Source organism: Ascaphus truei, chromosome 4 (assembly GCF_040206685.1).
Source record: "Ascaphus truei isolate aAscTru1 chromosome 4, aAscTru1.hap1, whole genome shotgun sequence".
Lineage (NCBI taxonomy): Eukaryota > Metazoa > Chordata > Amphibia > Anura > Ascaphidae > Ascaphus > Ascaphus truei.
The window spans coordinates 243240359-243266796 of NC_134486.1; the positions used below are offsets into that span (position 1 = coordinate 243240359).

Consider the following 26438-nt stretch of genomic DNA (forward strand, 5'->3'; position numbering starts at 1 on the left):
GTGTGTCCTGGGGTATATAGATTCCGCAGAACAATGTTTTTGCGAATGTTACCATTTCAGGACAAGGGTTGAGGATTTTTTCTCCCGAGTAAATTAGATGAGGTGGAAGTTGGTTGAGAGATTTTATAAACCATTTCCTTTTTTTATGTGCACATGAAATCTGAAGAGAATATTTTCCTGTTATGATTTGTTCCCCGACTATTTTTGGATGTAATACTGGTGGCGCCTTTTATCTTCAAATGATTTAAATCACATGTAGGCTGATGAAAACGTTCCTTGGTTTGTCCACTGCAAAGCAGACAGCAGTGTAAGTGATAATGCACTAAATGACGAGCTGTGAAATTTACTTTTTGAGCCCAATGTGCAAAAAGTTAAAGAATTTCAATTTTTATGTACAGTTTGTTACTTGTTAAAAGAATGCACGCCAAAAAATGAAGGAAAGTTATTGTACGTCTGTGCATACTTTGGGATTTATTTTCTTCCCTATATTGTTCATATTGAAACTGGACGAGCTGATAAGCCTTTAAGTGGATAAAAAAGGAGAGTGACAGTTTACTAAAATAACAGGGCGAAAGGCACACATGTTTCTGAAGATGTTATCAGCATGAACTACTGTAAGCCAAGGCAGGCCTGAACTCCTTCACGTCCTTGACAAGGTTACTGTGCAATATGTGACCTGCAGTGTTGCCTACTTCAGTCTATGTCATGAGATGACAGTCCAGCCCTTGTTTTCTAACTCTGCTCTCAGTGCATTCTCATTTACAATAGTCATATATTTCTATGGAGTAAAAAACAAGATGGAATCTCACAACTCCCAGGAGTCGGGTTAGAAATGCTTTACCTCTATTCCACTATACTGTGTGTGTCAAATAAGGCAGAGTATTAGTGTACTTGGTAAAATAAATATGGTTGCTATTGTTTTAACCCATACATTTTTTAGAATTATGTAGAATGGTGAAATTAAATTTAACAACAAATAGGTGGAGCATAGAGTACACGTCATTTATTGGGTTGTCAATAGCAGCAAAAAGCTGGTACTTTTGCTGTCAAAAGTACCAGCAAGAATTGGAACTGCTTCGACAAATGTTATTAGGTGCCTGTACTATACAATGCATGGATATCTCATTACATGTACTGTAATTGCACAGATAGTTAGTAAAGTGTTGGTAAGTCTCTATAATACATTGTAACAGTACATCAGTACTCGAACACCAAACACAAAAGGCAAGATTTTTTTTTTAATAGTCATGTAGTGCCTCAAATTAATTTAATAGTTTACACCAGTATTTTTCAATAAGGGTTCCAATGAACACTTGGTTTTTCCGGGAATCCCTATAAGGTTCCCTGCAATTTTCAGGTCTTTTGAAAATGGTACCAAATATAGAAGAATTGACAATGCATCTGATTTTAGACTCGCTATTAGAGAGGGCTAGGGTTCCTTACAATGCATCTGATGCCAGACTCGCTATTAGAGAGGGTTGGGGTTCATTACAATGCATCTGATGCCAGACTCGCTATTAGAGAGGGTTGGGGTTCCTTACAATGCATCTGATCTCAGACACGCTATTAGAGAGGGTTGGGGTTCCTTACAATGCATCTAATATCAGACTTGTTATTAGAGAGGATTGGGGTTCATTACAATGCATCTGATCTCAGACGTCATAAATGAGAGGGTTGAGGCTCCTTACAATGCATCTGATCTCAAACACGCTAGTAGACAGAGTTGGGGTTCCTTATCTTAAAATTATTATTAATTAAATGTTTAATTCTATCACTGCCAGGTGGGCTAGTAATGCATATTGTACTGTATGTCCTTTATTCAGGGATGAGAAGAACAAACTAGCCACAAACATTCACGTACAGCCTTCATTATTTGTGCATGTCCAATAAATGCTGCCAAAGACAGAGGTCATTACACTCTGCTCATATTACTCGACCTCTCTGCAGCATTCGACACCATGGACCACCCTCTTCTCCTTCACATTCTCCATACTCTTGGTATTCGGAACAAAGCTTTATCCTGGATCTCCTCTTACCTCTCCCATCGTACCTTCAGTGTCTCTTTTGCTAACACCTCCTCCTCCTCTATTGATCTCTCTGTGGGGGTACCCCAGGGCTCTGTCCTGGGACCCCTTCTCTTTTCTCTCTACACACTCTCTCTAGGTGACCTAATCACATCTTTTGGGTTTAAATATCACCTCTATGCTGACGACACACAAATTTACCTTTCAACCCCTGACCTTACACCTGCTATACAGACCAAAGTTTCTGAATGCCTCTCTGGAATATCATCCTGGATGGCCATCCGCCGACTGAAACTTAACATGGCAAAAACAGAGCTCCTTATACTACCTCCCAAACCTGGCCCTACTACATCCTTCCACATTGCTATTGGAAATACGATCATTCACCCAGTAGCCCAAGCACGCTGCCTAGGGGTCACACTTGATTCCTCTCTCTCATTCTCCTCTCATATTCAAAACGTTTCTAAAACTTGTCGCTTTTTCCTCCGCAATATCACAAAGATACGCCCTTTCCTCTGTTACTCATCTGCCAAAACTCTGACTCAGGCCCTCATTCTCTCACGTCTCGATTACTGCAACCTCCTGCTGTCCGGCCTTCCTACCTCTCACCTGTCTCCCCTACAATCTATCCTAAACACTGCTGCCAGAATCACTCTACTCTTTCCTAAATCTGTCTCAGCGTCTCCCCTGCTGAAATCCCTCTCCTGGCTTCCGATTAAATCGCGTATCTCACACTCAATTCTACTGCTCACTTTTAAAGCTTTACATTCTTCTGCCCCTCATTACATCTCAGCCCTAATTTCTCGCTATGCACCATCACGACTCTTGCGTTCTTCTCAAGGATGTCTTCTTTCTACCCCCTTTGTATCTAAAGCTCTCTCCCGCCTTAAACCTTTCTCACTTTCTGCCCCACACCTCTGGAATGCCCTTCCCCTCAATACCCGACTAGCCCCCTCGCTATCCACCTTTAAGACCCACCTTAAGACACATCTGCTTAAAGAAGCATATGAGTAGCACTGGATAATCATGGACACATGACACAAAGCTTGGCCCCCTGCAGACGCACTTACTAGTATTCCCTCCTACTGTCTCTGTACGTTCTCCCTACCTACCAATTAGATTGTAAGCTCCTCGGAGCAGGGACTCCTTCCTTAATGTTACTTTTACAGTATGTCTGAAGCACTTATTCCCATGATCTGTTATTTATATTTGTTATTTATATGACATGCATTACTACTGTGAAGCGCTATGTACATTTTATGGCGCTATACAAATAAAGACATACATACATACATACATAAATAGTATCGTAAACAGCAGTTTCTTCTTGTTTCCATATAGCTAATAAAATGTTATACTATGTTTATTTCTGTTAAAGTGTACATGAGTTATTTACATTAGCTTTCTTATCCAGATTTTTTCCCCCCTATCAGTTACTGAAATAAGTCACTGGATAATCTTCTTATAACATACTTGAGCTCAATTACACCATGTTGGATTTCACTAATTTATATCATCTTAGGGTACCGTCTTGTAGTATTTCTGCATACCGGTCACATTTCCACTTTGGTTAAAAGGAAACAAGTCAACCACGCATACATACTGTACTGTACACCAAAATGTTATTTTTAAGTCTTTTATTTTCCCATTTTGAATTAACGCATTCATTTTTGGATTGCCTATCACATAATCTGTAATAGCTGCCTTTTGCTTTAGTAAGATGATATCACTTCATTTGGTAACTTTAATGATGGGAGACCATCTTTCAAGGTAGGATAATCAGATAATAACATCTCACGGATTAATGAGACCTGCAACTGATTGTACAGTAGACTTTGTTAGAGCCTCTCCGACATTTACAGTTGCCAAGTCCCATTGCTGTCCTTATTGCTTCCTGTTACCACAACATACTGATAGCGAAAACACTACAACTGGTTATTACTTTGTGCTATAAATCAGCTGAGATGTGCACCACACTAAATGGACATGGCAAATGTGTGCTGTTCCTTTAAACTATACTGTGTATTCCCTGAAGAAACAGACAACAGGTAATGAGTGTATAGACATAATAAGTATCAGTATCGCGTCCTCTCCAGAGTGTATAGACATACTAAGTGTCAGTATCGCGTCCTCTCCATATTCCAGTTCAGATTCAAATTAAAAAAATGAATGAAATGTTACATCTTGTACTGTAAAACTGTGCTGTCTTTAATTCTGGAAAATAATGTTATTGATACAATAATATATACAGTACGTTTTTTTAGGACTCGTTGATGTGCAGATATTAATCACACTGTACAGTAGCTTACTTATCCCATGCCAGCTGAAATAATTGATGTTTTACATATACTGTATTTTAATAGTTTAAATATATATATATATATATATATATGTGTATATATATATATATATATATATATATATATATATATATATATATATATATATATATATATATATATAGATACAGTATATAAATATTTGATATTGATTCATCAAAGTTATTGTTTACCTTGATTTCATTCTTTAAACAGATTGACATGGAGAAAGATCAGACAAATCCCTTGGCTTCTGTGATCTTACCGACAAGTCTACTGTCAGAATTAAGTCAAAGTGATTTCTATACAGTTTCCAGAGCTCAGTTCACTTTCTTCAATAAAGTTGGACTTTTTCAGGCAAGTAAGATAGTATTAGCAAAGTGTAAGGAACAGAAACAAAAGCAACAAGTAATGGTTCTTGTTTTCACAACTGTATAGAATATAAATGTACAAATGTATTTTGCCTCCTTTAGAATATTCAGAATATTTATAATATTAACAAGATTATCGCTCATAGGGCCAGATGTACTGAGCTGTTGAATCCCGGCAAATAACGTGACGTTACCTAAATAGGTAACAGATGTTATTTTCTCATAGTTTAATGGGTATCCATGAAGCTAATGATAAGAAAAATAGTGTCCATCACCAATACCAGTATTGTAGTGATAAATGCATTAGTGGCTACGTTAAATGCGCTCAGACGCATTAAGCAATACAAGACACATGCGCATTGGAAAAAATGTAACATACATTTCAATTAACGCATATGCGTTCCAGCTGAGTAACGTATGTTATACCTAAACAAAATGTTTTTGTGATCAATGCCAATTGAGATTGTGTGCTACATTATGTTCACTTTATTTTTCAGCCATAGTGCTTTAACTGTATGTACAGTATGACTAAATGTTAAGTATTTCCGTCTCTGTGTAATTATTCAAATAAATAGTTGTAATGTCATTAAACACACAATCTAGTTAGTTCACAATATATAACATATTATGGTAACTGTAATAAACATACCCTACATTAACGTTAAACAATTAAATAAATGATACAGTTTATTATATAACCTAAATTATACTTTATACTTTTCAGATGCACCTCTTGATGTTTTTCTGAATGGTATATAATTGTTAAAATATATCTTGGTGTGACACTATTGCAATAGAAAGTGCTAAGTACCATACCAAAATAATATATTAGGGTGCCGCTTTTTACATCCCTTTGTCATTAAAGCCCACTGCGTAAAATAACGTTATGAAATCCATAGCGAACAGTCAAAGAACTTTCCAAAATATATATTACAGGGGTGCACAAAGTGGGGGGCTCTTTTTGGGGGTTGCGGCGGTTGTAGAGGCCCTGCGCTCTTCCCAGTGGTATTAAAATTAAATTAAATGCCTCTGCAACTTCAACTTACCGGGATTCAGCCGGCTTCTGGACACGTCACTATGGCAACACGGCGTCATGTAACATGAGGTGTCACCATGGTGACGTCACATGACCCACTGCGTCATTTTACACGAGTTCACTGGAAAGGGGGTGGGGTGCGACAGTTGGGGCTGACAGGGGGCGCTGCACAGAGACTTGGTGCACACGTGATATAGTAGATACTATTGTATGATTTGCAGAGGGTGAGAGTGTAATACTGTAAATGGCAGTGCAGTCAGTGGCGGATTTCCCATTAGGCTCGATTGGCCCGTGCCTAGTGCAACAAATTTTGGAGCAGCAAATTTCCTTCCCCCCTCCCCCGCCCCTACATATACAGAGGGTCCGTTCTGTTCCCCACTGATTGCCGGCGGGAGAGCGTGGGGCCTCTGTAAAGTTCTTACCTTCTCCTTCATGCTGCGCTCCTTCTTCGTGCCACCCTCTTCCTTCTTCAGTGTGAAATGACACTGTGATGTCACATTACCATAGCAACGCCGTGCGTGACACCATGTGACACTGAAAAAGGAGGAGAGTGGCACCAGGTAAGTGCCTAAGGGCAGCCGTTTTGTAAATCCGCCACTGACTGCAGGATATATATTTTTATATAAACATACAGTTTAGTAAGAATAATATTTGTTTTCCCACTTACCACTTTCATTTTATTCCAATGCCAATCTGATAAGTACATGCTATTTGTGAAAGGAAGTGATCTAATGATATTAGAGCATGTTCTCATCAAGCATTGTTTAGCTTACAGCTTGTGATATCGTTATGATGATTGGTATGAGAAATGTACAGCGATTTCACCCATTTAAGATTCTATCACGTTTGTTTTTTAATTGAAATGAGTAATTGAAATGAGTAAAATAAGTAAAATAAAGCCTACTGGGAAAAATGTGAATGCTTCTGTAAATATAAACAGGACGTTTGGTTGAGAAGGTAACAAGCTTCTCCTACTGTATATTTGACAAATGTAACTCCATGAAACAGCCAGAATATCTATTTTTAGAAGCCTATATATACACACACACACACACACACACACACACACACACACACACACACACACACACACACACACACACACACACACACACACACACACACACACACACACACACACACACACACACATATTATATGTACATAGATACTGTATATAAATGTGTATGTGTGTGTTTATACTTGTACTGTGTAAGCATCTGGACCCTTATTCTGTAAGATGTGATAGTGCAGATGATGCACTAAAGCATAAATAGTCCCATTGACTTTAGTGGGGCTTTTCAGGCGATAGCGCAGCATGTTCTATCACACCTTACAGAATAATGGCACAGTATGTGTATGTATTTATTTTTATATATATATATACGGTATATATCCTATTTACTAGTCTGCATTTAATTATTTTAAAACCATACTGTTGATATATATACATATATACTGTACATATATATATATATTATAATTATACATACACTTATAAATCACACACTATATATACCTACCTAGGGCTTAGTTAGTACGTTCTTTAAGGTTTGTGCAATTACCCACTATCATAAAATCAATGTATGTAACAGGACTTTTTTTTGGTACGTTTTTTGCTCTGTGTTGGCTCTTCTCAGCTGCTTGTCACTAAGAATGTTCACAGCTAAAAGTTCCAATGTCTTTATCCCACTTCCATATGCTGATGCTGAGAAACATCATCTTATTAAAGCAGTTGATTAAGTAATCAATCCTACCAATTTACCTTTTTTTATATAGGATTTGTACCAGGGGCATCCTCCGGAGCTGAAACATGCTATTTTTAACTCTGGTGACCCACTGAATTCCGAGTTAGTTACTGATTCAGTTACCATCCATCCAGCCTATTTTGATCTTCCCGCAAGGGTGGAAACACACCGGCAACTAAACCAGTTTGTATCTTAGAAACCAGGGGATCACAGGAACTAAACATAGCATGGTTTATTTCCGGAGGCCCCCACAGTTCAATGCCTGTAAAAACATCCGTTGTTAAAAACAAAAAACACTAAGCGGGATTGCTGATTTAATGACATACTTTAATGATCAGATGTCCCGGTTTTGCCGGGACAGTCCGGGTTTTTTTTGCTATTTGTTCTGGATCTCACCTTTTCTGGCCACTGTCCCAGTTTTTCTCTACACTGGCCTCAGATGCGCAATCAACACTTTCCGTCCACTCGTGCGCATGCGCAATCGGGGCTTGCAGGCCAGGCATGTGTGATCGGTGCTTGACGGCAAGCTCCGATCGCACATGCGCATAACCGGCCGGCAAACACTGATTGCGCATGCACGGCTGGAAAACACTCATTGCGCATGCGCAGTCAGTGCTTGCTGTTTGCGCATACGCAGTCAGCGCTCGTCATTTTGCGTGACATTTGGCCCACTATTTGGCGGGACAAATATGGTCACTCTATACTTACTATCTAAAATAAATTTATCACGCAATAGCACCAAAAATGTTATCATTCTGGGAAATAAAACACTACTGCAATTGATTTAAAGCATAATTTTATGTCAGTGTTTATTACTACTTATTTGCTATTTTAATTTCCTTATTTTTCTTTTATACAAAGGATGCACAGTTGAGCAGCTCAGGACAATTACTTGCCAGTTATGTTGTAGCATGCAGTATTGGAAACATTACTATTAGTAACCTTTCAGATCCGGTCAAGATTATAGTCAAACACAAAAATATCCAGGTAAGGAAACTTTAGTATATGACCGTTAAAATGTTCCTGTCTTCCGACTTGTTTAGATGATCCCCAGGAAGCGGCGGATTTGAAAATCCGCTGCCCCATGGCACCTAGCTGTTGCAGCCGCCTACTTGTGCCGTCCCACTCCTCCTTCTGAACCGCAGTCTCAAATGACGCTGCGGACATCACCAACGGGATGTCTCATGGCGGCAAGTTGCCATGGTAATGCGACATCATTTGATGCTGCGACTTCACATTGCCATGGCAACGAGACGCTGTGTGATATCACATTGGTGACGTGAGGCCGTGGTTCAGAAGAAGAAGGAGGGCGGCAGGTAAGGAGCTGGCTGTAACAGCTAAGTGACTTCCCATCAGTTCCGATAGGCCTGAGAGTGCGGCAAAAGTATATGAGGGCGGACCATATTTGCCGCCCCAAAATGTTGGCTCCCTAGGTCTGGGCTTAATGGGAAATTCCCCTCTATTCCAGGCAATCTACTTGTTCAAAAGCAGCAATCCGTGCTACTTAAGATTTTTTTAACATTATTTTTTTAAAGATTATCTGCTCTGTTGTCATCCTGATGTCTGGGAACACAGTGGTTCCTATTTTCCGACAATGGGTGTAAATATCTGACTGCTGGGTACAAAATGGCTGCGGGGGTCAGGCTGAACATATGCGATGTAATTAGGATTACATTACAGATATAGTGTATGACATTGTTCCATTGGATAACATTACAGTACATATCTCAATATAACACATATTATCACAGAGTTTTCATAGAATTCAATTTCTTTATTTTATTTCTAAAAATGTTTTACCAGGAAGTAATACATTGAGAGTTACCTCTCATTTTTAAGTATGTCCTGGGCACAGAGTTATAAAAAAAAATACATGGTTACATTAAAAGAACAGGGTTATACAGTCAATTCACAGACATTTAATGGCAATGTTAGTGCAGTATATATAATCTAACCCAAAATATTACACTTGAGAGAACAATGAACGCTGTACTTGGTGTCGCTGGTGTATGTACAGTATAGTAATATACTGAACGGATACCAATATCTGATAGATTACATACTGTTGTGTTAGATGGTACGTGCTGAGTTTGCAATGAAGAATACTTACTCACTAAGCAACATTAGTCATTGCGGTGAAATATTTGGTCCGATTATTGTTGTTGTCATTATAACTAATATTAAACATAATGATATCATTTATTTATAATTTATGTGTGCGGTTGATTCCCTGAATGCCAACTTAAAGGACAGTGCCAAATATTTCCCTTGGGTTCTGTTTTCTACTTGTGTTCTACTTTTGTATGATTTTGTGTTTTTTGTTTTATTGTTTGGTTGGTGCTGTAGAATGAAATGTTCGGTTATCAGTTTTAGAGTTAGATCCTCAGAAGTCTGTAGAATTTGCGCTAATAACCATTACCAAATACCAAATACCAAAATAGGTCACGTTCGTTAGTTTCAGTTTAACAGGAATCCTCAGCTAAGCTAATGAGATGCAAAAATGATGTGCGTTTGTAAAAGTACCAGAACTATTAACGAGGATTTTCATTGCGCAGAGACGTGTTAACAAATACACTGCACATATACATTGGCCAAACATTAACGCGTGTTATTAATGCACATATCAAAGACGTGTTACTCATGTGCATTACCTGAAGCTAATGCAATCATTGTTGTAATATGGATAAATTGAATTTTTTACACTTTTCAACTTTTTCCGTTATTTATTGTGCCCTTCATCCATTTATTTTAATTGTACATTATTACAAGTTAATTATCCATTATTATTATTGAGATATGTATGGATAAACATTACTGTACACCCATACTAAATACAGTTATGATTACAGTATTTTAGGTCACACAAACATATCCTACATTTGCTTTAATCACTAAAACCATAATATACGGTAGTTTATGATGTGTTTCAGATTTATATGATCCCTAATATATATCTTTGTATGACACGTCATTTTTTGTAATGAAAGGGTTAAGTGATATACTCAGTACATTGCTTTTAGGCTATTCCCAGAAATACCGCTATGATAATCATGGTCTGGAAGTTAGTACCAGGTTTTGGTTTGACCTGATTATCGTTGCATTATTTCTATGCGCTAACATTAACCGAGGTTTGAGGCTCTGCGCTGTTAGATAAATGGACCATTAGCATATGATTGGCATATGATTAACCCAGACATCCATTAAAATTTATTGATGCAATATTTTTCACGTTAACGCAAGGGCATTATAACGCAAATCACCTTTGTGGATATGCATTATGGTTATTGATAAAATAAATGGCAGTAACGTACCGATAACATTTAACTATTTACTGTATGTATATCTGAAGCAGAAATATTTGTATTGACAGTGTTCGACAAACCTATACATTTGCTCGCCCCAGGCGAGTGGATTTAACCCCGAGGCGAGTAAATATTGGCCCAAGCAGCACACGTTTGGTACTAGGTGGCGAGTAGATTTTTTTGTGTGGCGAGTAGATTTTTTGGTGATTTGTCAACCACTGTGTATTGATATATACAGATGTAGCAAGACTTACTTCGGTGCTGCAGTTGCTTACGTTGCCGTGACCACGCACAATTGAGGCACAAATCTAGAATTAATCCTTCAGAGCCATCTGTGTGAAGCCAAACAGAGTGGAGGAGCTAAGCAGAGTCCGAGAGCAGCTTAGAACTCGTGATGCAAGAAGCAGTCTCTGTGCAAGGGCTAAGGACATTTAAAACTGTCCAACCCCTTGATGACGTAGATGACCAAATATGGTCCTAAAGTATTTCCGCTCATGATGTAGATACCCATATTCGGTTATATACGCCATCAAGAGGGTTGGACAGTTTTAAACGTCCTTAGCCCTTGCACGAAGACTGCTTCTTACGTCAAGATTGCTCTGGGACTCCTCCACACTGTTTGGCTTGTCCGATTAAGCGATGGATTAACACTGTGAGGGTCCCATATAGAGGCATGAACCCCCACCCCAGCGTTAATCCTCCGGGCCGCAATCAATCCCGCAGGCACTGTCCCTAGCACCGCAGACTTTTGCATCTTTGTTAGCCGCGCCAGTCTTGTTACATCTGTACTAACTAGAGTACCGTCACCTTGTTGGACAGTTAACAGCAAGAGAAAAACTCATTGGCTACCCTGCCAATTCATAGGGGGATTTTATAAGAATTTGTCGGCAGAAAATACTTTAAGGCCTTATTGCTTTAATTATAATTTTGACATTTTTACATTTAAACTTTCATTTATTTCTTTATTTTATTTCTAGAAAAAAGGAGCGCCAATGTGTGTCTTCTGGGATATGCGTATAAACAGTATGTTATTAGTTTTCTTTATATTTATTTTTATGTCATCTGAGTATATTTCATATTGTTTTCATAGCTCTCATATCATCATTTGCTATACAATCACTAACGTTTATTCAAATGACAAACATTTAAATATCTTTACATAGAAATCAAACTTAGAAGTAAGAATAAATGTTAAGTTTAGGTTTTCTTTAGTAATATCAAGTATTTATGTTTGGATGTATTACTGACATGTACAGTAAGCACCTCTAGACCAGGGGTGCTCAACTCCAGTCGTCAAGCCCTCCCAACAGGTCAAGTTTTCAGGATATCCCTGCTTCAGCACATGTGGCTCAATCAGTCCCTGCTTTGGCACAGCATTAGTACCTTTTTAGTGTGTATGTGTAAGGTCCATGCACAAAGCCTACTGGAGCTGTGATTGTGAGGTCAAGCTGTTCACCACTCTTAAAACTGAATACTGCCCCTCCTGATATCAGTCCCAGATGGTGGCATCTAGATTGGTCCTATGAAAAATAGAATGGGTACTCATGCTTGTGATCTGCCGAAGATGTCCGGTTTGTATTGTGTCATGTTTTGCAATCATCTCTAAACTCATTAACACATTGAAATAATTACATATCACATATATTATTGACACTACATTGCGCGATCTCTTTTTCTACAAGGAAGTTTGTAAAACACCAGGTCATGTTTAAGAAAAAAATATTGCCCATTTGAAAATCCCCATTCTTCATTAGACACTGGTGCTGAGTGTCTTTATAAACCTCCAGCCCCAAAAGCTCAGTAATAATCAATAAGAGAGTCCTTACTCGCAACATACTGTGATTGATCTGTATCTGTTGATGTGTTGAACATAGTTTAGAGCATTAGAAATAGCATTAGATAGGCAATTGTAGTAATTATTGATGGGAATTAAAAATTATTTTGGTAATGTCTGTCTCCTGGAAGATTTGAGATGGTTGGAAATGTGCAGTAATACTCAATACCTCCTTACAGTGCAGCATATGAACTATCAGACTAAGAAACCTAGGACGTGTTGACAGCCATAGCTGCATTTCTAGTGACTATTAGTCATCCAATTTTACATTTCCCTCAGATGGCAGTGGGGGTTGGAACCCATCAGGCTGCACAGTGCTGGAAAATGAATCCAATGCTGATGAGACCGTCTGCCTATGCAATCACCTCACCCACTTTGGTATCCTGATGGTAAGCGAGAAATACCCCTTTACATCAAGAGTTTTCAGGCAAATGGAAACCTCTGAACCATGTTGGCTGCAACACTCTAAACTATACCTGTATCTGTATGTCGTGATTTTGTACATGGTCACAAGTTTTAAAGTGCATGTAGTGATGAATATGAATTTTTCATTGAAAAGAAGAGATAAGATGAAACCATAAAGCATGTAAGTCACTTAAAATCATTAGCGGAATATGTTGGCATGTCGACATTCATGCTCATTTTTTGTACAGTGTGTCATGTTGATACAGTATGTATGAATGTGCACGGAATTGTCTGCGTCTACTTTTTGTCTTTTTACGGCAAGAAAAACTTGGGCAGACAATTGTGACGCTCCTCTGGTGCACAAAAGTGGTGCATACTTGAAGTTAATTATTATATATCATTTACATACGGTACTGTATGTGCACCACAGACAACATCCAAACTCCAAACATTGGTGCATGGAGATGCACTAACTTGCTATTTGTCCGTGTGTCTGTTTTCTGATAACAGCACTTATAACACCATTGTACATTAATATGTGAAAGTAGAGCAACTAACTCATAGGTCAATAAATAGCAAGATATAACAAAGAATTAACATTAGGCTTAAGAGAGTTGAACACATGTACCTGCTACTTGGATTCTCAATATCTCCATCTCCACTCTCTTCCCCATGAGTTGTCTGTATCTTATCAGCTTCAAGCCAGATGTTTTTTTTTTGCTATTGGTTTGTACATTCCACTCTGCATCGCTACTCTCTTTCAACGTCTTCAGATACTCCTCATTCACCCTGGCTTCCACTGGTCTCTTTTCCTATCAGCTTATCCCTGGAGCTGCATGGATGGAGTGTATTTAAGCAGATGTGCTAAGAAGAACCCAGTTCACAATCACTTTATAATTATGCAATTTTTGTATTGAAAATACATCTTCAGTGCTGCACAACCACGTTTAGAAGCCTGTATGCCAAGTAGTTTTAATTACTTTTATTATATTAAAAAGTTTGTTTTGGAAAAGGGGCACAGAAAATAAAAAGGGGGGAAGGGGGGCGATGGGGTAGCAAGTCCATCACATTTTGAATCTCGCACATATATAGTCAGTTGTACAATAATTTGCAAGATGCAATTACATACATCAGTTCAATACTTTGATTAATTACCTGAGACCTTTTATGCCCAGTAGTTTTTAATGCTAATGTAGTTAATAATTAAGTAGAATGAATATACAATGCAAAGAGATGCAGTGTAAAGGAAATTCCAGGTGGCTTCTACAGGCTCTATAGCTCCAAAGTCCAAGTGATGGGGTTTACGTTAGAAACAAAAGCATGGATTATCTTCTGTGAAGGAGCTAAATAATCGCATACACAGTCAGCCAAAAATCTGCATAATTTTATATCTGAAATGTGCATACAGTATGTGCATGAAGTGGCTTATGCAAGAACCAAATCCTAGTTTGAATAAAAACTATTGTTCATATCCTACATGATCGTTATATCTATGCCCACCATTTGCTGCAGTTCTGTACAACGTTTTTATTGTCATTTTCACATTTGTTAGGGTGAGTGAGTAGCTACATTAACAAACTTGTTTTCCAATAACTGTGCTAGCATATGAAAATTGGGCACAAGAAGATAAAGTTAAAGATAAAGATATCCTCATCAACATGCCTTTGCACAGGACGTGATCTTTGATATCCCATTTCCCTAACCACAAGCAACTTCTTACAAATAACAGTACCATTACAATAATAATAAAAAAAAGTCATATGTACTGCTCAAAGTCTCTCTTCCTTTACAGGCATTTATTTAAAATGCATAATACTTTAGGTCTTTTTTTAAAGTTATGTTTACTAAATGCGGGCCATTTACAGTATAATAATATGACTGCATTACATGTAACGTTGATGCTAATACATATATTGCATAATTAGATTTTATATTACATTATATCATATCATATTGTATTGCATTGTATTACAGTATGTTGCATTGTACTATATATAAGCTATGGTCTTTCATTGGTGTGGTTGCAGCATGTGTTTCGTGGCAAAATAACTGTATTATGGGACCACAGATCTAAAAGTTGTACTTTACTGTTTGCAGGACCTGCAAGGAACCTCGCAACAAATTGACCAGAAAAATTCCCAAATCCTCACCTTTATAACATACATTGGCTGTGGAATATCTGCCATTTGTACAGCGGCCACACTTCTGACATACATTGCATTTGAGTACGTATTTTATTTCCGCGTTGCCTGGATTGGTTTATTCCTTTGCTTCCTGGAGTTGGTTGACTGCTGACAGTTTGTATGACGACACTTAAAATGCTGCATTTTTTTTTTCACTTTTAGAAAAATAAGACGTGATTACCCTTCGAAAATTTTAATGAACCTGAGCACAGCCCTGCTCTTCCTCAACCTTGTCTTCCTCTTGGACGGCTGGCTTGCATCCTTTGACATTGAAGGGCTCTGCATAGCAGTGGCTGCCTTGCTCCATTTCTTTCTTCTAGCTACGTTCACATGGATGGGACTGGAGGCTGTACACATGTATATTGCACTGGTCAAAGTTTTCAACACATATATCCGGAGATACATATTAAAATTTTGCATCATTGGCTGGGGTAAGTTTATCTTTGTAGTGTGTTACATTTTCTTCTAACTACATTGTCTGGCAAATCGGTTTGCTGAAATAATAATAATAAGCCTATTAGGCAAAATTCAGCCGTCTACTCCCAAAGCTATTTTAAACTATCTGTGTTTGTTTAAAAATAATGTGAAACTTTTGAGACATGTCAGTACAGTAGTTTCAACATCATTTTTATTTTGTGAAGCTGGTTTTTAAATGTTACCCTTTCAGAAAATGGAGTAATGCTTCAAAACAAACTTCTCCTTTCACTTTATATACATTACTCCATACGTGTTTTCTCATTTTTAATCATTCTCAATTTATTTGTTATACTGTACACAATATGTTACCTTTGACCTATTTGTTTAACCATTTTTTTCGCCAGAAAGGATGTATGAAGGTAAATATGATTTGTATGGTTTATTTGTATTGTAGGTTTACCCGCCGTAGTGGTTGCAATTGTCCTTGCGAGTACATATAAAAAAAGTGCATACGGGAAAAGCGTGTATGGCAAAGATACTCAGGGGAATGGAGGTGATGAATTGTAAGTAATGAAAATGTTTGAATATGTATTATCTTATGTAAGATTTTTGAAACTGTATAAAAGTTCAATGTCTTGTGTGAATATAAGCCTTCGTAACAATGGTAACCTTTTTCCCCCCAGCTGCTGGATAAATGATAAAATTGTTTTCTATGTGACCTGCGTCGCCTACTTTGTAATCATGTTCCTGATGAACGTAGCCATGTTCATTGTGGTGATGGTGCAGATCTGTGGAAGGAATGGAAAGAGGACCAATCGCAGCGTCCGAGAAGAGGTCCTGCGGAACCTGCGCAGTGTTGTCAGCCTGACCTTCCTTCTAGGAATGACCTGGGGCTTCGCCTTTTTTGCCTGGGGCCCCCTGAACCTCCCCTTCATGTACCTGTTTACTATTTTCAACTCACTGCAAGGTATAAAGAGTTTGGAATGTTATCCTCCACTGACTTGATCCATATATGCCGCTTTTCAATACATGCTGTAAAGCCATATTCCATATTAGTGAAGTTCTGGGTTCCATTCAGATGAGGGAAGCTCTGACTTCTATTCATTTAAATAGAGCTCAGAAGTTCACTAACACGAGGACGACAGCCTCATTGCATGTTAACTTTGCACCATACAGTAGATGTTCCCTGCCTCAGTATAGTTTGGACGAGATTTTGAGAAATGATAAAGTGAGTCTAAAGAATGAACTGTAGTAGAGAAAAACAGGAAAGAAGCGCAATGCCAGGGAGTCAGGTGGTATAAAGAAAAAATTCTATTTATTCAGCACAAGTACAAAACATCACCCAAAGGAGGTGAAATCCCTCCTACGCGTTTCAGACACGAATGTCCTTTATCAAGGAGTACTCCTTGCTGAATAAATAGATTTTTTTCTTTATACCACCTGACTCCCTGGCAGTGCGCTGCTTTCCTCTTTTTTTTTCTATGTCTGAACTTCTGCATCAGCGGCTGGCACGCCATTATGGACTCTCCAAGACTCAAGGAGTGGGTAAGATCTTTTCAAGATATTTTAATGTGATTTATGGACATGGATGAGTACCAATATGTGTTATATTTCCTCCAATGAGGTTGCATCAAGGTGATATATAGCATTATTGATTGTTTCCTTCAGGAGAAGTTATATTGATTATTGACTGGTCACTCACATATCACACTTTATCATATACCCACTCCATATTAGAGTCTCATGCATGAGCACCATATTTGGATTATGTTTGATGTTATTGCGTGAAGATATCACCGTCTCTGGAGCACCCACTTTCTATATACATTGAACTCTTTAAAGTATGAACTGCACTTTATTCACCATGCTGCCAGCAAATGTTATAGTATCACCCCCACTGTTGACCATTTCTAGAGTACCTCCTCCCTGGCCTGGTTTATTTGAGACATGTTTCTCACTTTGATCTGCACTGGCTTCCAGTGATCTTCGGGGTTCGGTTCACGTTGGCTGTAATGACCTTTAAAACCGTGCAAGGTCAAGAGCCTGCCTATCTGCAGTCTCGTTTGAAGCCGCAGAGGGATACTGTCTATGATCTCAGGTCCACCACGGGGGGAGGGAGGGTGGCAGAGGGAGGGTGGCAGGGGGAGGGTGTATGCCTCTCCATGCTAAGGGTACGGCACCATGGCCTTGTGGGCAGTTTCAGTGGTCTGGAACCCTCTACTGCCAGAGCTCAGATGTATATTTACTTTACCACTGTTTCGGGCGCAGTGAAATACTTACTACTTCCTTATTGCTTTTCCTGTGCAACACAAGAGGTGACATTAGTGGGAACATTTGTTTGCACTTTTTTCTTGTAGATATTGTTTAGCTTAACAGAATTTTTTTTCAAATGTGTTTTTTATTATTTGCATTGATCCTACCCATTTTAAGTACAGAGGATACTTGATAAAGGCATGAACATGCAGTGGCATTTTTCATTCAACACAAACATATATTCGTTACAGGTTTATTTATATTTGTTTTCCACTGTGCAATGAAAGAAAATGTACAAAAACAATGGAGGAGACATCTCTGCTGCGGAAAACTTCGACTAGCTGATAACTCAGGTAATATTTCAGTTAATTGGAGATTGAAAAAAAGAATAATGTTTTTCTGTAGCCTCTTGTATGCACATGTAGCAACAATGAACAATATAATTAACAGCGCTCTGAAATTGTTTTGCAAGCTGTATAGTGTAATGGGAAGGCCTCAGGACTTGCAAAGAAAAAATTGGCGTCAGCTAATATCTACTTCATTATAATAACTTCCCATGAAATAATATTTCATGCAGCAGATATTAGCTTAACAGAAAATAAAATACTTTATTTCTTAGTTTTGTTATGTAATGATGTATTATTGCATTTGTTCTAATTTGAGGGGACACATTAGAGCAATTGCTATATGCTTTCGTTTGGGTTGCCAAGACAAATTCAGCAATATGTATTTAACTACTACAATAGGGCGTAGGATACCTCACTGTCCATTCAAATGAAGGTGCCTTATAGTTTGTAAGTCTGTGCCAGTGTTGTACCTGATAAACCCTACAGTACATTTATACTTTAGGAAAAACAATCTTAAATTCAGATTAACACTGTGAGTCCCTGTGCAGTTTAGTTCTTAAGAGTCAAAGACACAAAACAAATGTCTATACTAAATCTAATTATATTGAAAAGTATTAGGACAAATCTAGTTATTAAACTTTTGAAAATTGCAGTCCTCTATTGTACAGATCATTTTCATGATTATGTACTGTAAAGTGTCAAATTTCTGTAAGAAATTATATGTATAGAAGACATGAAAAGTCACATATTGAAAGTCAGCAAGGAGTCAGGACAGCTCAATATGGGATATTGCACCCAATCTGGTAGTTACTGCCATTAAAATCGTGGCAGTTACCACCAGATCGGGTGCTATAGACGCATCACACTTTGATGACTCCTGGCGTACTGTATATTCTTTACCAATTAAAAAAAATTACATGTTTCTAAACATTTGATAGCTAATTCGCCATCAGGAGGTATTTTATGGAATAGCAAATATTGTCCATAATATAATTTCTTTCGCCAAACATAATTGGTGTGTGCATATTTCTGTTTTGTAAGATTAGAGCCAGCTTTGCCTCGAGCCTTGCATAACTTCTATCCATCAATCAAAAATAAATATTAAGCTTTCTTTTTTTTAAATAATTATCATGGTTCTCTTTCTCGTGGGAATATTTCTTTTTCTTCTGTAACAGAGTGGCCTTCGTTTAATTTTCTTTTCCAGACTGGAGTAAAACTGCAACTAACAATACAAAGAAGGTCAGCTCAGATAATCTTGGGAAATCCCTTTCCTCCAGCTCCATAGGCTCAAACTCTACTTACTGGACATCTAAATCTAAATCCAGCTCTAACCCATTCTTTAAAAGGAACAGCAGCAGCACAGGTAAGCCACAGAGCCTCACCCTTTATAATTTTTCTTGACTCGAAGCTACAACAAAAGATGACATTTAGCTTAGAAAAGTCATGGGAATTACTGGTAACTACTTGTTTACCAGACATTTTGTTCCATTTTTCAGAGTTGATATTAGAGATGGGCACAATTGCGGGTTCTAAATCCAAGCAAAGTTCGAGTTCTAAGTGGAGTTTTGAAAGAGCTTGCGAATCAGAGCAAAATTCTAGCAAACGCCCGAGAAAGGCTTTGTGTTTATTTATTTTTTTAAAGAGGCCGAATGAACTTTTTGAAAATACCTACAAAATTTTTGCAAAAAGATCAAAGGTTAAAATTATTTGACCAAATTTCCACCATTGTTTTATAAATGCAAAATCAAAAGTCAAGTTCTGGCAAAACTAAAACCAAAGCACAATTTTTTTTTTAGTACCAAAACACCTCTGAAAGTGCCCGGCCTTAATATACATTTCCATGTAATCATATCTGTCTTCAGAACATAAAAAGAAACAATGTTAACTTACAGATGAGACAACGATTATTCTAAGGCTTGCCTTAAACTAGCCCGGTTACATGCTGGGTACATACTGGGTGTAACCTGGCTAGTTTAAGGCAAGTTTAAGGCATTTCTGCATTGACTAATGACCCATCGGATTAACACAGCAGGGGTCCCTGGCAGTCCCATTCATTTTGAATGGGACTGCCAGGGACCCCCGCTGTTAATCTGATGGGCCATTAGTCAATGCAGAAATGCCTTAAACTTGCCTTAAACACGACCCAGCATGTACCCAGCATGTACCTGAGTCTTTTTGGCGATTGCCACTGGTTTGTGTTAGAATAACCGTCTGCCCTACAGTTGGTTTTCATATTACCCAATACAGTTAATAGGCCGTTTTTATATATATTATATAAATTATATTATATATTTATTATTGTTATTTTAATTTTTTTATTGATTTCAGTTTGCTTTCGATGGAATTTAGTAAACTTCTTCACTGCTAAAAAAAATATGCTGCACTATTTTCTTGTTCCCATTTTCAAACTGGTTTAGCATCTCTCTATCACAGTTGCTACCAAATCCCAGTGCTGTTATCTTTAAATGGTTGCGTTATTTTTAAAAATCTGGACTGCCTAAAGCTTTGCTCCTAAAATGGAGGATGACTCCAAGGACGTATTAAGGCAGGATGTTGTAATCTCCCCTCACCATTCAAAAAAAATAGAAATATCTTAGGCTGTTCAGGATATCATATATGACTTTGCTATTTTCTCACTCACTTGAGCAGTTTGGAGGAGTAATGTGTAGCTCAACAGTAGGAAATTTCAATGAAAATATGTTTTAATGAAACAGAAAAGGTCAGCTAGCAGGGCAATTCAGAAGCTTAGTGAATTCCATCTATCGTATACAATACACTTTGTGATACAGTAGATATTGTTCACCTGTCTGTTACTCCCACAATTGACCCAGGCGTTCATATGTTTATGGTATAGATAATGGCTTCTAAGAGCATTCCTTAAGCAGAGGTGGAGTCATCCAGGTAATGTTCCTGTAAGGTTTGTGGAATGCATGGCCTTTCAGCAAATGGGTTGGGTGCTCTTGCATGAAGTCATACAAGGGAGACAAACAGACTTTGATCTAATCAGAAATTCTGCTCATTCTGCTCCTACACCTTATGCCATCGATTCTCATTGCTGTGGTGATAAAGGTTTACATTTGCTTTTCATTCTGTATTGCATCAAGGGTGATCTTGATTCTTCTTGATAAAATAACATGGCAGGGATGTCAAATAGCTTCACAGGCACACTCATTATTATAAAGACTGTCTTACCTAATATTAATTACAGCCAAATGAATAGCAGATACAATGTGAATGATAAATATATCATGTTATATTGATAGAAGACCAGGGCTTCACTTCTTAAAGAATGATGTTGAACAGGAACAGACTTCTAGCTATTGTGTATGCTGTTTCATTACAGACAAATCCAATGTACTGTATAATGCAAATATGCTTAGAAATATTGATGAGTGTGACCTCATTTCTGCATAGTTTGGTTTGTAAGACTTTAGCCTGAATTCACTAAACTTCTTTAAAGAAGACATTTTATTTTTATTTTTACCGGGTATTTCGGTAACTTGTTATCACATGAAATAACACATTTGACTGTATGAGTTCAGTTTAACGGCAAACATGGAAATGAGCACGAAAATTAGCTAATAACGCCTGATTACTTATTCACACTACACTAAACTCTCACGTGCTGGCCACTGTGAATTTAATCATGGATGTTTGATTCAGTTTAAATATTTTTAATTGCAATGGCAGTCTTTTTTTTATGTACTTTATCTGTACCAGTAGAAGAGCATGGGCTAGTGAAGTAAGAGAACAGTGACCCTGATGCAATTTTTGAAAGAACAGAACCTATTTTACTATGATTCTCTATAATCATATGCTTGTAAGAGTTTCCCTCTGATGCATTCCTCATGCTGCCTATGTCTTTTCCTCCACGAACCAATCTGGGTTGCTTCCTGTTCCTATATGCACAATCTGATGTCTACCTAATAGTATATATATATATATATATATATATATATATATATATATATATATATATATATATATATATTTTTTTTTTTTTTAATAAAGGAAATGGTGTTTGACTTTTAGAAACATGCACTGATTGTAAAGTTTACATTTATACACAGCGACTGCCATTGATATGCAATTTTGGCCATTCTTAGAGCATCAGTGCCACTTATTTGTGACAAAACTGAGCAAGTAAGAAATTCATTAATTAATATACTCTTTGCTTATTTCTTTGTATGGCATGATATATTTGTTTGGGACAACATAAGAATGGAAAAAAAATCTTATAAGATGTAACAGATATATTTATATAAATTTCAGAAATACAATTTTTGTTACTCCTCTCCCAGATTTTAGACTCTGCAAAATCCATCCATAAAAGGACTATATATAGTTCTTTCTCAAATAATGTAATACATACAGGACACCTACAAGCTCATATTGAACCCCCAAAATAACCACAACATATATATAAGCATATAAGTGTCACAGAGGAGTGCTACTGAGCATGGCAATATATATTTAAAACCAGAGACAGAACATGAAACACAGACAGAGCTCAGTGCACATCCAGTGAAACTTATACACAGTACAGTGCCTAAATATATATGTATAGATATCTATTAAATAAAATTGTCTAAATCATTCTTCCTGGTAATGCACAGGTTATTAAGAATTTATATTAGTGTTAGGGACCCTTGAGATGTGGTCTGCCGTGTAGTGGCTCAGGGGCTTACAACACTTTGGCCAAAATGTTAAACTAAAAGACCATTTTATGTAATAGATATCTATACATATATATTTAGGCACTGTACCGTGTATAAGTTTCACTGGATGTGCACTGAGCTCTGTCTATGTTTCATGTTCTGTCTCTTTTTTTAAATCAAATAATGTAATATCAGAAACCTCAAAGCATTTGCAATACGTCTTTATTGCACGTCAAACACCTAATGAATGATCAAACGTTCCTGATGTGTCTCTAAATTACACAAAAGTGCATGCTGCTTACTCAGAAGGTCTGATAAAGAAATAGCAGTAATTAATACAGACATACTTAGCAGTTTCTTGTTTATTTAACTTTTACAGGTTATATTTTTGGTGACAGACCTTCGGTCAAATTTACCCCGGTGGACGGTGAACAGACATCAATTCTTCCAGTTCATCATGTTATTGACAAGGTCAAGGGTTACTGTAACTCGCATTCTGACAACTTCTACAAAAACATCATCATGTCAGATTCCTTCAGCCACAGCACAAAGTTCTAGTCCCCAAGGAACCCTGCAGCAATCCAGAAAAATGGAAACAGTTGCTGCTTCGTGAAGAAAACCTAAGATAGAGACTGAAAGGGAACAAGAAAAGAAATTTGATACTAGGAAATGGAAAGCCAGTGTTCTTGGATTGGGTTATCTTCTGATTTCCTCTAAAAAGACTGAAATATGTCCAGACACTTTTCAGTATCCCACTAGAAGGATGGCAAAGAAATAGAATGTCGGTGGAGCAGACAACTTTGTCTTTCAGAATAGACTTGGTCTGCTGGGCAATATACCTGCATACAAAGAAGGAGAACCAAAAATAACATATTCCTTGGCTTCTTATGGAGCACATGTTGCTGAACCCGTGTATGATATTTATAAAAAAAAAAAAAAAAAGACTTAAACGCCTCTCTGTTTTATGCTGGTACATCAAAATCAGTTAGGACCATAAACCAATCATATGCTTTTAACTACAGATAATCCAGAAAATGGGAATTGTCTTGAGCCAATACACTTAAATCCGGACGTCTATAAAGTGAATTACTCTTTTCAGATATTCAGTGTCGTTACTGAACTTTTCACAGACATCTGTACTAATGTTTTATAGCTGTTGAAAAGGACGACAATCAGGAATCAGCAGGCTTCCTGCTTCTTTTTTTTTGTTATTTCATGGAGTTAATGCTGTGCTTCAGATTTCCACACTCACCCTATGAAACTGCCCTAAAGATTTTTTTGCAATACATTTTATGGTGAATTTAGGAAACTGATATGTATTTAGAAACTTAATCTAATAATCAATAAGAGAATACAGAAAGCCCTGTTTAGCAGCGCAGAAATGTGGTTTACAAAAGCATGTAAAGGGAATAGAATGGATTATTTGCAGTTTCTGATGCTGTACCTATTTAAGACCATAGTCATATAATGGTATGTATACCTATAATCTACAAATACAGTAATGACATATTTGAAAATGGACATTGTTGATAAATCCAGCACCTAATAAGTTTGGCAACTTGCAAAGCAAGAAGAAAACAAGCAAATGGAATAGCAACTCCAAAGCTACAAACAGTGCTATATACTGTACATACTGTACCTGTAGCAACTACTGTGACTAACCCCTAAACACACAAAATCCTTCAGGGACATCATTTGTGTAGAGAAATGTATAATAAATCCACCAGCACTCTCCGTTTCATTCATTGACAGCAGTAAGACTGGAGCAGCAGATCCCAAACTGCAGTGATCAGCTCTAAAGTAAAAATGTAAGAATATATCACAAAAGCTTGCTGATATTTCATAATGTATACCTAAATGTGTGAGATGCTTTTTTCTCCACTTTTCATGTTTGATTGCATTTGTTGGGTATGATGAATACAGTATTTCAGTATAGCACGCTGATACTTGCGTTTTATGGCAACTATTTTAGCCTACTGCTTTTTGACAGTTGAGTGTAAAAAACTAATGATCTAATTTATGTCAATGGCAATTAACAGTGGATCAGGGTGCATTACCCCACATCAAAGCTTGATTAATCTTCTCCCTTTGAGCTCCCTAACATTAAACAAGGATCAAAGAAGACAGTTTTCTAGATCCTAAAATTGAACTTGGTGACAAGGTCATTGAATTTAAGACATGCAGAGACCAAGGGGCCTGTTTATATGATCATTGAGTGTTCAGTAATACCCGTAAGTATATTTTAATTTTGATCCACCAAGAAGAAACACAACTAATTAATGCAATTTGTGCCGTGACCGATAAAGTTTCTAAAAATTTAAACTTATCTTGGACATATACAAAAACCCTTGCACAATCATGCCTCAGTGCTGTATGGTAACCATAACGTAATGTAAGAGACCTGCCATAGAGTATATCGTTACTCCACATGAAAAGTATACCAAAAGGGAAGACAACTCACAGCGAAGAATGAATTCTAAGAGTGCTTATTAAAGAGTGGAATCATTGTTCCAATGTGTCCTTCAGATTAACATACAGTCTGCGTACCTGTATATGTTGCAAAGTTTGTAAAAGTAGTCGTATAGTTTTTTTTTGTTTTTACTACCATGTAGTAGAATTTTAATCTTTTTTTAAAGCCAATGATTTGATTTTCAGCTTCTCACCGTGGTGGGCCTTCCATGTCAATGCTCGGCAGTTAATCTCCAGCTTCTCAACGCTGTGTATTGTGTATTAATTCCTCACTGTACAGTATCATGATTTTTAACCTTTCACGACCAAACTGTTTCAATGTTTCCGCAGTTATGCATCTGCTGTCTTTGACATGGCCTGCCTTGTACATATTTATTTATTTGTTTGGTTGAATGTGTCAAAATGTGGCTGTTTCTCTGAGCTTCACAATGTCTGCTTTCATCCTATCCTCATATCACATTGTGGTGGAAAGGGGCCTCGTGAGATATTCAATGATGTTATGTAGAGTTGGTGGAACAATTTATACCACCTGTGCCTTTCACTGTAACAAGTAAAATGACTGTGTGAACTATTAGTCAATGGAACTTAGAGCAACTGATGTTATGATAATAGCTTGTTTTAAACAGAAAATCTAATTTTTAAATAAATATGAATTTCTTTCATTTATCTTGTGTTTTCTTTGCATGTGCATATTTAGTAATATTGCTTATTCATTTTTTTCAATCGCAATATTTTACTCGATGAAGAGGCATATTTGCAGAAAAATGTCGGTCAACTTTTATTACTTATGTACATTTTTGTACCGAGCTAAGGAAGCCAAGTATTCAAAGATGAGCCCTTACTATAATTCATAACTCAAAACGCAGGCACCATATGAGCAACATTTATATACATTGTAAAAATAATTGCAATTATTTACATTGAAAAGGTATGAAATGCTCAATGCTTCAGTCCCACAGGGACCATCCATAGGAGTTGATCCTGCCGTGGTCTATCAATGCAAATAAATACAAATTTACAATATTTCTGAGTTCTAATACTACATGGTCTCAAGACTTTTTGATGTCAGTACT

At 37.3% G+C, this 26438-nt stretch overlaps 1 protein-coding gene across 8 annotated transcripts in view; it reads left to right on the top strand.

The window, feature by feature from the left end:
* Positions 1-26027, top strand: part of ADGRG6 (adhesion G protein-coupled receptor G6) — a 147213-nt gene extending 121186 nt beyond the window's left edge. For 7 of the 8 annotated variants that reach the window (XM_075597108.1, XM_075597111.1, XM_075597110.1 and 4 more), the window contains 11 exons: positions 4559-4699; positions 8359-8484; positions 11777-11822; positions 12913-13022; positions 15136-15263; positions 15384-15652; positions 16093-16201; positions 16322-16605; positions 18143-18244; positions 19443-19601; positions 23276-26027. In XM_075597108.1, coding sequence (XP_075453223.1) covers positions 4559-4699; positions 8359-8484; positions 11777-11822; positions 12913-13022; positions 15136-15263; positions 15384-15652; positions 16093-16201; positions 16322-16605; positions 18143-18244; positions 19443-19601; positions 23276-23454 — 1653 coding nt within the window. In that variant the 3' untranslated portion in view covers positions 23455-26027. Of the gene's footprint in view, positions 1-4558; positions 4700-8358; positions 8485-11776; positions 11823-12912; positions 13023-15135; positions 15264-15383; positions 15653-16092; positions 16202-16321; positions 16606-18142; positions 18245-19442; positions 19602-21092; positions 21140-23275 lie in introns of all 8 variants that reach the window. The other variant, XM_075597112.1, reaches the window with a different exon arrangement.
* Positions 26028-26438: the final 411 nt, after the last annotated feature.